Source organism: Choloepus didactylus, chromosome 14, assembly GCF_015220235.1.
Source record: "Choloepus didactylus isolate mChoDid1 chromosome 14, mChoDid1.pri, whole genome shotgun sequence".
NCBI lineage: Eukaryota > Metazoa > Chordata > Mammalia > Pilosa > Megalonychidae > Choloepus > Choloepus didactylus.
The window spans coordinates 79,395,876-79,409,507 of record NC_051320.1 but is presented as its reverse complement, the minus strand read 5'-3'; the positions used below and the strand labels follow the sequence as shown (position 1 = coordinate 79,409,507).

At 35.1% G+C, this 13,632-nt stretch overlaps 1 protein-coding gene across 1 annotated transcript in view; it reads left to right on the top strand.

The window, feature by feature from the left end:
• ATAD2 (ATPase family AAA domain containing 2) overlaps positions 1 to 13,632 on the top strand; it is a 73,647-nt gene that overhangs the window by 26,711 nt on the left and 33,304 nt on the right. Inside the window, exons 4-9 of the mRNA XM_037803204.1 lie at positions 504 to 669; positions 991 to 1,093; positions 1,344 to 1,431; positions 2,329 to 2,514; positions 3,123 to 3,240; positions 10,695 to 10,802. Of these exons, the coding sequence (XP_037659132.1) occupies positions 504 to 669; positions 991 to 1,093; positions 1,344 to 1,431; positions 2,329 to 2,514; positions 3,123 to 3,240; positions 10,695 to 10,802 (769 nt within the window). The remainder of the gene's footprint in view (positions 1 to 503; positions 670 to 990; positions 1,094 to 1,343; positions 1,432 to 2,328; positions 2,515 to 3,122; positions 3,241 to 10,694; positions 10,803 to 13,632) is intronic.

Here is a 13,632-nt window from a genome sequence, read left to right as displayed (position 1 = left end):
CTCTTCTCCTTTACCCTCAGTCCCCAGATTCCTGAGCCACCACCGGTATGCTTGTAGATTAGTTTGCATTTTCTAGAGTTTTATATAAATGGATTCTTTTTGTTTGGCTTCTTTCACTCAACATAATTATTTTGAGATTCACTATTGCTCTTTGTTGCTGAGGAGTATTCCATTGTGTGGATATACCATAATTTGTTTATCATTTCATCTTTTCATGGACTTTTCATTCATTTCCATTTTTTTGCTATCACACATAAAGTTTCTTTGAACATATGTGTACAAGTGTTTGTAGTACGTATATTTCCTTTTCTCTTGGGAACGGATCATATGGTAGGCGTATGTTGTAATTTTATTTTTGTTTTCTAATGTTTTTAAGAAAGGTGCGTTTAGATACTATAATTTTGTTACATGAAAATGTAGTTTTTCAACTGTTAATTTTAGAATTCTTATAAATGCTATAATTTAAAGTCTTTCCATTTATTTTTATGTACACATCTCTGAAGACAAAGTGATTCCAGTTACTCGGTCACTGAGAACTAGAAACATTGTCCAAACCCCAGAACACTTGCATGAAGAAAGTGGTAATGTTGAAGTCCGCCGCAGTTGTAGGATTAGAAGTCGTTATAGTACTGTAAAACAGTCTGTGCTATTTGACAAACTTATAACAAAGTGAGTAAAAATTCCTTAGATCCAAACAATCTTCTTGGCAAAAATGGGGGGGGGGGTCATGAATTTCAGCTAGGCTGTACATTTAATTTATTCACTTTGTGTGAAGCATAAAGGAGAATAATTAATAGAGTACTTTGTTATATATGTGTGTGTTGAAATTCTTAGAAAGAAATTTAAAAGTACTTTTACATAAGGAAATCAATGCTTATTAAAGAGATGTTTAAAGTCTCAGCACATAAAGATTAAAAGGGAAGATTTTTAAGTTTTTAAAAATTTACTATTGTTACCATTTTAGCTTATGTTTATATCAATTTTTTTAAGCACTGCTGAAGCTGTACTTCAAAAAATGGATGACATGAAGAAAATGCGTAGACAGCGAATGAGAGATCTTGAAGACTTGAGAGCATTTAATGAACCAGAAGAAGTAAATATATTCTTCTATTAAGGAGATGATTTAATAATCTCCAGTTAAATCTTTTTTTGTAGTACCTACCCATTTTTGATTAAATAATTCACATTTTTGTCCAGCATTTGTTTGATCAGTAATTACTTATTGCTGTAATTGTAGGAGTTTATAAACTTAAATACCATAATTTTAAACAAGATTGGAGGGTCCTACTGAATTGTTTTAGAAATATGCCAAATATTAATGGATTTTATTTAAACATTTTTAGGGGAATCTTAATATGTACACGAGAGGAAAACAGAAAGCTATTCAAAGAACTGATGAAGAAACAACTGATAATCAAGAAGGCAGTGTGGGTTAGTCTATTTTTTCCCCCCTTTTTTGGTTCTGTCTTCTGGGATTGAATTCCACTAGCTTTTATTTAGAAGGAAAACAGCCTCTTTATTCAGAAGCTGTGGTATTTATGGTAATTGATCAAATACAGAGGATTGGTCATAATTAAAAAGGATAAAGTAGAGGCAGAAGATAGCTTAAAAGTATATTTTTCTTGTGAAAGTACCTGAAATCAACAATTCTAAATCATATAAAATTCCATTTGTTTCTATAATACGTCTGTAGTAACATGTCATATTGATACCTCTCTACCAGTTTTAATTAAAAGGTGATTTAAAATTAAGTTTTGATATTCCACTTAGGGCATATTACCATAAACTATTAGAAAGTTTCTTGAGTGAAAACCTGTTTTCTGAAATGCATTTTAAATATTTGGTGAGGATGATTTGCCATTATCATAAGTAGATTTGAGTTATGCACTATATAGCTCAGTGGCAGCAAGAAGGGGTATATGGGATATGAAACTAAAGTTTAAAAGGCAAAAACCAGTTGAGGAGGTGTTAAAATTTGTCAGTGTTACATTAATTTAGAAGCTTAAATGTAGTTGCCTATATTAAATTAGCAGCAATACTGTAAATTTTAGTTTGTATGTACTGACAGAAACCTGCAAATTTCTCTATCCTCTTAGTTTCTTTTTTTTCCTCTCTGTTTGTTTTTATTCCAAAAATCTTTATTTCTTCTTTAAAAAATCTTCATTTAATATTACAAAAGGATAATAGATTCCTTCTATGGACAGTATAGAAGAAGATAAATAAAAGGAGGGGGGCAACTCTTTCTTTCTCTCCCCTAATTTCCTTATATTAGCAGTTGTTAACATTTTGGTGAGTATCCTTCTGGAAGTAAGTGTTTCTGAATTGTAGAATCTTCTGAAGAGGGTGAAGACCAAGAAGATGAAGATGATGGTGAAGATGAAGAAGAAGATGATGATGATGACGATGATGACGATGATGAAGATGATGAAGATGAAGAAGATGGAGAAGATAATCAGAAAAGATACTATCTTAGACAGAGAAAAGCTACTGTTTACTACCAAGCTCCACTAGAGAGTAAGTATGGTACATACTTTTATTACAGAAGATGTTATTATATTTGCTTTATCTTTGCTCTCCTCTTACTTTCTTGTTTTTAAGTATTTTTCATGTTATGATATTAAGAATATCATAGCTGTTGTCTTTCTTCACTTATCCTAAATTTGCAAGAAGGCATTTCTACTAAAGAAAGTTAAATGTTATCTTTGACTAAAGCAAATAATTCGACTATTTTGAAATTTAATGTCTGCCTTTATTTTAGGTTTTGCAACTTTAATTTATTTTGTTAATTTATATAGATAGGAGTGCTTTTGATTTATGTTAACCTTGTACCTTAATTCTTACAGAACATATTCATGCAGGGCTGATAATCAGCTGTTATGTATCAGTATAATCATAATGGTTGTTTATGGCCAGTGTGTGTGTTGCTTGGTTGCTGTCTGCTGTATGTATTTCCAACAGCAACCCTGCAAACATACAGATTTAAAACATTAGCAGTAAAATAATGCTGTAGTAGATATTTGCTAGTACTTTCATGGAAGGCAGCGTCTTTGTAAGTATTCAGATGAAGAGCAGGAATATCTTTATGTATATTTCTATGTCACATAGATATAATTCTTTTTTAGAACCTCGTCATCCAAGAAAGCCCAACATATTTTATAGTGGCCCAGCTTCTCCTACAAGACCAAGATATCGATTATCTTCTGCAGGACCAAGAAGTCCTTATTGTAAACAAATGAACAGGTTTGGCTCTGAAACAGTGACTGTTTTATGACAGCATAATTGTGGCTATGTTAAGGTAGAATTCTAGAATTTTATATTTGGAAGAGTTTAGGTCTGTACCTCTAGCGCACTAATCCCCACTACCACTGAATAGTTTTTTTCTTCCAACTAATAGGAAGTATTAGTAACTACCGTGGTAAGGTAGTTTATTCCATTATTCCATGTTCTTAATAGAACTATCATTTATTCAGTGTTTACTGTATTCTTGGCTCTCTGTTTAGCATTTTACATAGACTCTTTCATTTAATCCTTGCAATAGAGTGTAGTTTTAGTCTTATCTTCACATTCTATCACAGACATTTTCCTACCATGTGGAACTTTCTAGGTTATATAGCTTCCTGACTTATAACTCTGGTCATCAATTTTTGGAACTATTTTTTAATTTGTTTCTCTTGTAGTAGGCAGCATTCATTTTATTTAATTTTTCAGATTATTTGCGCATTCCTTTTCCTTCTACATTCCAACAGTTGTTACTTGTCTGTCAGATTTAAGTCCAAAAAGGTAATTCTTCTTGTTACTTTCTTAGTCTTGTAATGAAAAGGTTTTCTTTCCTTTTTAACCTTTTATTTTGAAATAATTTCAAACTAACAGGACAGTTTGCAAAAATAATGCAAGAGCCATAAGAGAACTCCAGTATAATCCCTACCAGATACCCAGTGTACCAACTTTTTGTATCTTTCACATCATATTTCCTTCTTTCCTTCCTTTCTTTCCCCCTTCTTCCTTCCTATCTTCTAAACATTTGGGAGTAGGTTGCATATATCATGCTCCTTAAACACTTAATATATACTTACGTAACATCATTAAGTACAGTCGTCAAGTTTGAGAAATTTAGCATTGATATGGAGCATGTAGTCTATTCCATGAAAGGTCTTCTGACACATCAGAACACTCAGGGTAATAGCACTGTAGTAGTTTGTGAATGAGAGAGCTTTTTGGTGAAGATTAAGGAGAAAAAATGACATTGGTGTAGGAAATGATATTTTTCCCTAATGTTACAAATTTGCTCTGAAATAAGAACTAAAGTCCTATGAGAACTCACCTATTTGAACAGCTCTTGGAAGTTTCCTCTTAGAAGCAGAATAACTGGTCATGTTGAAGTGCTGACAGTACATCTCTTTAGAAAAAATATAATCATTACTTGTGTCCAGAGGTACTTTAATTTCGTTTTCGGATTGTCAAAAATCACAAGTGTACATTCTAGATTTCTTCTTGTTCCATCATTCCTTTCACAAGACCAGGACCTGGAAGGATGGGGGATCAGGGAGGCAAGCGCAGCCTGTTAGGGCTGCCCAAGATAAATTGTACTTGAATGGGGGCCACATTGTTGGTATTTCATAAGCCCCTTAGAATATCATTAAAGATCAATATTTTGGTAGTGAAGCTTAATGAAAAGATAGAGTGTGCTCTCTGGAATTTCCAGTACTGCTAAGAACAGAGCCCAGAGCTGTTGTCCTGGTTGTCGGACTCAAGGGACAACCTATTTGATTCAGCAGAAGTCAAAGGCTGGCATTTATTATGAGATTTAGTTTCTTCTCCCATCTTTAATGGATTTATGCTTCCAAAAGTAACATACTTACTAACCAACCACCTCCACACTCACCATCTACCATGTTGCAGAGGGCAGAAATTTTTCCCTGTTGGTGCTCATGAATTCCCATGTTTGGTCCACAGAGTCTAGTTTCTTTCCCTATGGAAAACATCTCATATTGCATAGCTCCTTAGGTGGGCAGGGTTTTTTTTTTTTAACTCCAGTCATTTAATAAGTGTTTGAGTAGGACCATGTGCCAAGCACTGTGACTGTAAAAGTGATTAAGCCAGAATTCCTGCCCTTGTTATCATAGACTAGTGGAGGATTCTGGTACATTTAAATTAAGAGTGTGATCTAAGAAATGTAAGCTGTCTCATGAGTCACATTAGACCTTAGAATATTCTTTGGTATTGGTTTTTTTTTTTTTTTATTTTATTTTATTTTATTTTTATTTTTTTTTTTACATTTTTATTGAGATTGTTCAGATACCATACAATTATCCAAAGATCCAAAGTGTACAATCACTTGCCCCTGGGTACCCTCATACAGCTGTGCATCCATCACACTTAATTTTTGTTCAGTTTTTAGAAACTTTTCATTACTCCAGACAAGAAATAAAGTGAAAGATGAAAAAAGAAAAAAAAGAAAAGGAAACTCTAAACCTCCCCTATCCCTAACCAACCCCCCTCAATTGTTGACTCCTAGTATTGATATAGTACGTTTGTTACTGTTTATGAAAAAATGTTGAAATACTACTAACTGTAGTATATAGTTTGTAATAGGTATATAGTTCTTCCCTATATGCCCCTCTATTATTAACTTCTAATTGTATTGTCATACATTTGTTCTGGTTCATGAAGTGATTTCTAGTATTTGTACAGTTGATCATGGACATTGCCCACCACAGGATTCAGTTTTATACATTTCCATCTTTTGACCTCCAACTTTCCTTCTGGTGACATATGTGACTCTGAGCTTCCCCTTTCCACCTCATTCACACACCATTCGGCGCTGTTAGTTATTCTCACATCTTGCTACCAACACCCCTGTTCATTTCCAAACATTTAAGTTCATCCTAATTGAACATTCTGCTCATACTAAGCAAGAGCATCTACATTTCTTCCACAAGGCAGGAGGGAGAGTCAAAGAAGGTAGAGAGGCAAAAGAAAGAGGAAACAAAAAAAATGACAGCTAGGAAGCAGCAAAAGGAAAAATAACCTTAAATCAAAGTAGAATAAAGAATCAGACAATACCACCAATGTCAAGTGTCTTAACATGCCTCCCCTACCCCCCCCTCTTATCTGCATTCACCTTGGTATATCACCTTTGTTACATTAAAGGAAGCATAATACAATGATTCTATTAGTTACAGTCTCTAGTTTATGCTGATTGCATCCCTCCCCCAGTGCCTCCCCATTTTTAACACCTTGCAAGGTTGACATTTGCTTGTTCTCCCTCGTAAAAGAACATATTTGTACGTTTTATCACAATTGTTGAACACTCTAGATTTCACCAAGTTACACAGTCCCAGTCGTTATCTTTCCTCCTTTCTTGTGGTGTCTCACATGCTCCCCATCTTTCTCTCTCAACCGTATTCATAGTTACCTTTGTTCAGTGTACTTACATTGTTGTGCTACCATCTCCAAAAATTGTGTTCCAAACCACACACTCCTGTCTTCTATCACCCTGTAGTGCTCCCTTTAGTATTTCCTGTAGGGCAGGTGTCTTGTTCACAAAGTCTCTCATTGTCTGTTTGTCAGAAAATATTTTGAGCTCTCCCTCATATTTGAAGGACAGCTTTGCTGGATACAGGATTCTTGGTTGGTGGTTTTTGTCTTTCAGTATCTTAAATATATCACACCACTTCCTTCTTGCCTCCATGGTTTCTGCTGAGAGATCCGCACATAGTCTTATTAAGCTTCCTTTGTATGTAATGGATTGCTTTTCTCTTGCTGCTTTCAGGATTCTCTCTTTGTCTTTGACATTTGATAATCTGATTATTAAGTGTCTTGGTGTAGGCCTCTTCATATCTCTTCTGTTTGGAGTACACTGCGCTTCTTGGATCTGTAATTTTATGTCTTTCATAAGAGATGGGAAATTTTCATTAATTATTTCCTCTATTATTGCTTCCACCCCCTTTCCCTTCTCTTCTCCTTCTGGGACATCAATGATACGTACATTATTGTACTTTGCTTCATCCTTGAGTTCCGAGAGACGTTGCTCATGTTTTTTCATTCTTTTCTCCATCTACTCCTTTGCGTGTAGGCTTTCAGGTGTTTTGTTCTCCAGTTCCTGAGTGTTTTCTTCTGCCTCTTGAGATCTGCTGTTGTATGTTTCCATTGTGTCTTTCATCTCTTGTGTTGTGCCTTTCATTTCCATAGATTCTACTAGTAGGTTTTTTGAACTTTTGATTTCTGCCGTATACATGTCCAGTTCTTCCTTTACAGCCTCTCTCTCTTTTGCAATATCTTCTCTAAACTTTTTGAATTGATTAAGCATTAGTTGTTTAAATTCCTGTATCTCAGTTGAAGTGTACGTTTGTTCCTTTGACTGGGCCATAACTTTGTTTTTCTTAGTGTAGGTTGTAATTTTCTGTTGTCTAGGCATGGTTTCCTTGGTTATCCAAATCGGATTTTCTCAGACCAGAACAGGCTCAGAGGGAAGAAATATTCAATATCTGGTTTCCCTGAGGGTGTCGGTATTGGTTTTGATAACCCCCTTTAAACTTAGGCTTCTTGTTCTTATTTTTGGTAACAGCTTTATTTAGATGAAATTCATATAACATAGTCCACCCACTTAAAGTGTATAATTCAGTTTCTATTAGTATGTTCACAGAGGAGTGCACCTATCACCACAATCAATTTCAGAACATTTTCATCACATCAAAATGAAATCCTGTACTATTGAGACCACTTCCCAAATGCTCCATTCCCCCCAGTGCTGAGCAACTACTAATATACTTTCTGTCTTTGTGGATTTGCCTATTATGGATATTTCATATAAATGGAATCTTTTGTGGCTGGCTTCTTTCACCTTGCGTATTATTTCAAGATTCATCCATGTCATAGCATGTATCACTACTTCATTTTTACTGCCAAATAATATTTCACTGTATGGGTATACTATATTTTGTTTATCCGTTCATCAATTGATGGACATTTGGGTTGTTTCTACTTTTTGGCTTTTATGATAATGCTGCGGTGAACATTTGTGTACAAAAAGTGTTTTTTCCTTGATGTTTTTTTTTTTTAACTTTCTTGCCGAGGTGTTCTGAACATCAGTCATCCCTTTTAACATTCCTAATAAGTCATTTTGCTTAGCTATTTTACTTTATTTTGAAAAGGCCAGCTTCTGTTCATAGTTGCAATATAACTTGAAATACTTAGGCATGAAAACAAAGCACATATTCAGAGAATCATTTGAACTTTGCTCTAAGTATCCATGGCAAATAGTCAAGAAACCTTGCAACCACAATGCAGGATCTTCCAAGGGTCTCCTGGCACACTTATAATAGAGTTTCAGGAATGTTCCCTTTTAGGATTCTCTTTCTTCCTTGTGGTAACTAAACTCTGGTACTTTAAAGTTTTTTCTTTAGTCCCAGTCTGCAGTTTCTGGAACAGGCCTAGCCCCTTTCAACTACAAGATAACGTAATAGCATAATCACTCCACCAATATTCCAAAATATTCCTTATCTGTTTTTTCATGGGCCTACTTCTCAAGGAATTAGAACTGGCCACTAGAAGCTCTGGTTAGGTTCAAAGAGCTGGTCCAGTGTTTGTTCTTGCCAAATTTTTCATTGGTTTTTAGTAAAATGGAAAAAAAAATTAAATGGATGAGTGGATGTGGGAATATGTATTTAGAATCTTTTGTAAACTGAAATAATGGCCTTTCTGCAGTATAAAGTCATTAAGAACCTGGACCCATTCTAGGATTGCCTAGGTTCAGAGCTCAGCTCTGCCACTTAGTAGTGACCTTTGGTAGATTACTTAACCTCTCTGTTCTTCAGTTTTTTTTAATCTTTAGAATGGGGATAATAGCGCTTACCTTCATAATTTTGTGAGAATTAGATGAGTTGATACATGTAAAGCATTTAAAACAGTGTCTGGCACATATCACAGGCTATATGTTTTTCCTTTTGTAACTATACTTTGATTTTTAAAAAAATGTTATTTTGCAATCAAACATTGGAAACCTTATGCCAGTCTGCAGAGTTTTGTTGTTGTTTGCTTATGACTTGACTAATTTGTGAAACAAATAACTTGAAAACACCAGTAGAGTATGTATAGAATATAGATTCTTTGAATGCACAGATAATAGGTTTGAATTCTGACACTGTCAGTGACTAATTTTGATATGTTGAAGAAATTATTTAACCTATGAGCCACTCTGGCCCCGAATGTAAGATGAGCCTGCTAATATAATATGTACTTGTGCAAAGTTTTAATTAGAACCTCCTGAGATATGTCAGTGCCTGGTACAGGAAACATTCATTAGATGTTATTCCCATTTATTAATTGTAAAGTTAGTCTTACTTCACTTGTGTGACCATATAGTGAAGTAATGGTCTATTTGTAACATTAATGGTAAAATTTAATAAGTTTGTCTTTCAGATTAGATATTTGAGATTCAGGCTGATGACAAAAATGGTCTTGGGTATGTTTTGGTAGATGAGTGAGTAGAGGATTATTTTCTCGTTAAGTCTGTTTTTCCACAATACCTTATCAAAAATCCTTCCATCTGTTTCAGAATTCAGATTTTTTTCTGGCTTTACAAAAGTTACATGCTGAAAATTTAGTATATAGTATTAACATCTTCAGGGGTTTCTGGGACAGCACCACATAGCCAATAAATAATAATTCTATTGCAAAACATGAATAATTATAGTAAGTGTGATAGAGACTGAAAATTGCCTCTTGCCATTTCAGGTCATATTTTGCTGCTTGAGTAGTGGCAAAACTTGTTTTCAGAGTTTTTTAGAACACGATTCTGGACCTACTTGTAGATAATGGATTGTGAATGATTTATATTTTTGGAACTACCCTCTTACCATGATTGCTCTCTGACTCAGGAGAAGCTCTAGACCCTAATCCAATAGAATGAGTAAAGGTTTTTCTAACCAGATTCTTTGTGTTTTTTTTCTGTGTTTCCCTTGCTACTATCCAAAGGTAGAAGTGGTTTTTAAAAATTTTGTATATGTGGCATTTGGTGTCTTATTTAATGCTACCACCTGTCTAACAATTTTATAGTATTTTATACCTTTTTGATAAAACGGGGTTTTGTATATGGGTTGAGTAAGTCATCTACAATTACTAGCTAAATGGCAGAGTTGTGAATTGGCAGTTAAGATGCTCTAGATAAAAGGCCATCTTACTTCTCACTATTTGCCACCATTTCTTTTTTTAACCCTTCCTGATTTCTTTTGGTTTTCATAAAAATCTCAAATCCTCCTTTTAAGGTTGACATCTCAAAATAGGTGTTTTTTCTCCCAAACATGAAATTATATATGATATGATATTGAAAATGCTTTTTCAAATTACAGTCCCAGAGTTTCTAATACCCACTTTATCCCCTTTTCTCTTCAAGTATAACTGATTTAGGTCAACAGTAAAGAAGTTACTCTTCCTGGGACATGACCTATAATCAATGAACATTTGAGGGATAATCTTTCCCACAGCTTCCTGTTGTTTTTCTCTTTCCTCTCAGTTACCCAAGTCTTTTGTTCCCTTCACACGATCAACCAACAAGGCCTATTTTAGTGGTTAAGTAGATGTGTTAATTTTGTGATAAGCTTTTTTGGTTTATTAGGTATTTCAGATGTTTGGGTCTTGTGCCTTTTTATCCTGCCCTCCCTCATTTATGATTTCAGTTTTTCTCTTTCTTTTAGGCGAAGGCATGCAATCCATAGTAGTGACTCAACTTCATCTTCCTCTTCTGAAGATGAGCAACACTTTGAGAGGCGAAGAAAAAGGAGCCGTAATAGAGCTCTCGGCAGGTAAATTCCATATTGATGCCTTTTTAAATTCTCAAATTATTTTTATAATTCAATTTTACTGAGATGTAGTCACAAACCATACAGTTATCCACAGTGTACAATCATTTGTTCACAGCACCATTATATAGTTGTACATCCATCACCAAAATCAATTTTGAACGTTTTCATTATCACACATACAAAAAAGAGTAAGAAAAGTTAAAGTAAAAAAGAACACCCAAAACATCCCATACCTCCCTATTGTTCATTTACTTTTTGTCCCCATTTTTTTACTCATCTGTCCATACACTGGATAAAGGGAGTGGGAGCCACAGTGTTCACAATCACGTGGTCACACAGTGTAAGCTATATAGTTATACAGTCGTCTTCAAGAATCAAGTGTACTGGGTTGCGGTTCAGCAATTTCAGTATTTCCTTCTAGCTATTCCAGTACGCTAAAATGTAAACAGGGATATCTATATAATGCATAAGAATAACCTCCAAAATGACCTCTCGACTCTATTTGAGGTCTCTCAGCCACTGTAACTTTATTTTGTTTCATTTCTCTTGCCCCTTTTGGTCCAAGAAGGCTTTCTCAATCCCATGATGCCGAGACCAAGCTTATCCCTGTGAGTCGTGTTCCATGTTGCCAAGGACATTTACACCCCTGGGCATCATGTCCTGCGTAGGGAGGAGGATGATGAGTTTACCTGCAGAGCTGGTTAGGGAGAGAGGCCACATTTGAACAACAAAAGGTTCTCTGGGGATGACTCTTAGGTATAATTTAGGTAGGCTTAGCCTCTCCTTTGCAGTAACAAATGTTATAAGGGCAAGTCTCAAGATCAAGGGCTCAGCTTTCTAAATTGGTAGCCCCCAGTGCTTGTGAGAGTATCATTAATTCCCCAGGTAGGGAAATTTAATATTTCTACATTTTCTCCCAGTCCCTCAAGGGGGTTTTCAAATACATTTTTATTCTCTGCCACGTTACTCTGAGATGTGTTGAGGCTTCGCACTAACCTGTACAAACCAACCAGATTTCACTCCCTATTTGAGGTTCCATGTACTTATGTTGTTTGAATAAACTAACCAGACAAGTTTAATTATATGCTATGCTACAAAAAATACAGGTTTTGCACCTTTGGTCTCACACACAAGTTGAAGTTTTAAAACACCATCAATATTGTCCTTTATTCTTTAATCTGATTTACTTTAGTCCTAGTGATGCATTCATCACCACTATCTGTATGAGGATATTTCCAGTTCTTCCACAAAGATAGAGAAAGAGGTGAAAAAAGAAAAAGAAAGAAAAAAAATGACAAGTAAAAAGCAACAAAAGAAAAATAAAACTAAAATACAATAAAAAAGTCAGACAACACCACTAACGCCAAGAATCCCATACCCTCCCTATATCCCCCTCTTATATACATTTAGCTTTGGTGTATTGCCTTTGTTACAGTTAATGGAAGTGTATTACAGTATTATTGTTGACTGTAGACTCTAGTTTGCATTGATTATATTTTTTCCCTAATACCACCCCATTTTTAACACCTTGCAAAGTTGACATTCATTTGTTCTCCCTCATGTAAAAACACTGTTATATTTGTACATTCAATCGCAATCACTGATCTCTCCAGATTTCATTGAAGACGTCCCAGTCTTTATCTTCTGTCTTTCTTTCTGGTTTCCTACATGCCCATAATCTTTCTCTTTCAACCATAGTCATAGTCATCTTTGTTCAGTGTCCTTATGGTATTGTGATACCATTACCCAATATCATACTATCCATTTCTGGATCTATACATTTAATCCTGTTGAACATTCTGTACTCCTTCAGCATCAAATGCCCAATCTTCACCCTCTTTCCATCTCCTGTTATCATCATTTCTACACTGTTCTCCAAACTTCTCTCTTCTGTCTTTTCCTGTCTGTAGCACCCCCTTTAGTATTTCTTGTAGAAGAGGTCCCCTGTTCACGAACTCTCTGTGTCTGTTTATCTGTAAATATTTTAAACTCTCCCTTGTTTTTGAAGGACAGTTTTGCCGGATATAGGATTCTTGGTTGTCAGTTTTCCTCTTTTAGTATCTTTAATATATTATGCTACTCACTGCCTTCCTGCCTCCATGGTTTCCATTGAGAAATCCGCACTTAGTCTTATCGAGCTTCCCTTGTATGTGGTGAATCACTTTTCTCTTGCTGCTTTCAGAATTCTCTCTTTGTCTTTGACATTTGACGGTCTGATTAGTAAGGGCCTTGGAGTAGATCTGTTTGGATCAATTCTGTTTGGGGTATGCTGCACTTCTTGGACCTGTAATTTTATGTCTTTCGTAAGAGTTGGGGAATTTTCATTGATTATTTCTCTATTATTCTTTCTGTCCTCTTTTCCTTCTCTTCTCCTTCTGGGACACCTATGACATATATATTCACATGCTTCATGTTGTCATTCAGTTCCCTGAGCCACTGCTCATGTTTTTCCATTCTTTTCCCTATCTGTTCTTTTGTGTGTAGGATTCAAATTTACTGTACTCTTATTTCAGTAATCCTTTCTTCTGCCTCTCCAAGTCTGCTGTTATATGTCTCTATTGTGTTTTTCATCTCTTCTGTTGTGCCTTTCATTCCCATAAGTTCTGCCATTTGTTTTTTCAAGCTTTTGAATTCTTCCTTATGGTCACTCAGTGTCTTCTTTATATCCTTCATCTCTTTTGTCACATTTCCTTTCAACTCATTGATTTGATTTAGAAGATTTATGTGAATATCTTTAATTAGTTGTTTCAACGCTTGACTCTTAGTTGAGGTGTTAGTTTGTTCCTTTTACTGGGCCATATCTTCAAGTTTCCTGGTGTGGCTTGTGTTT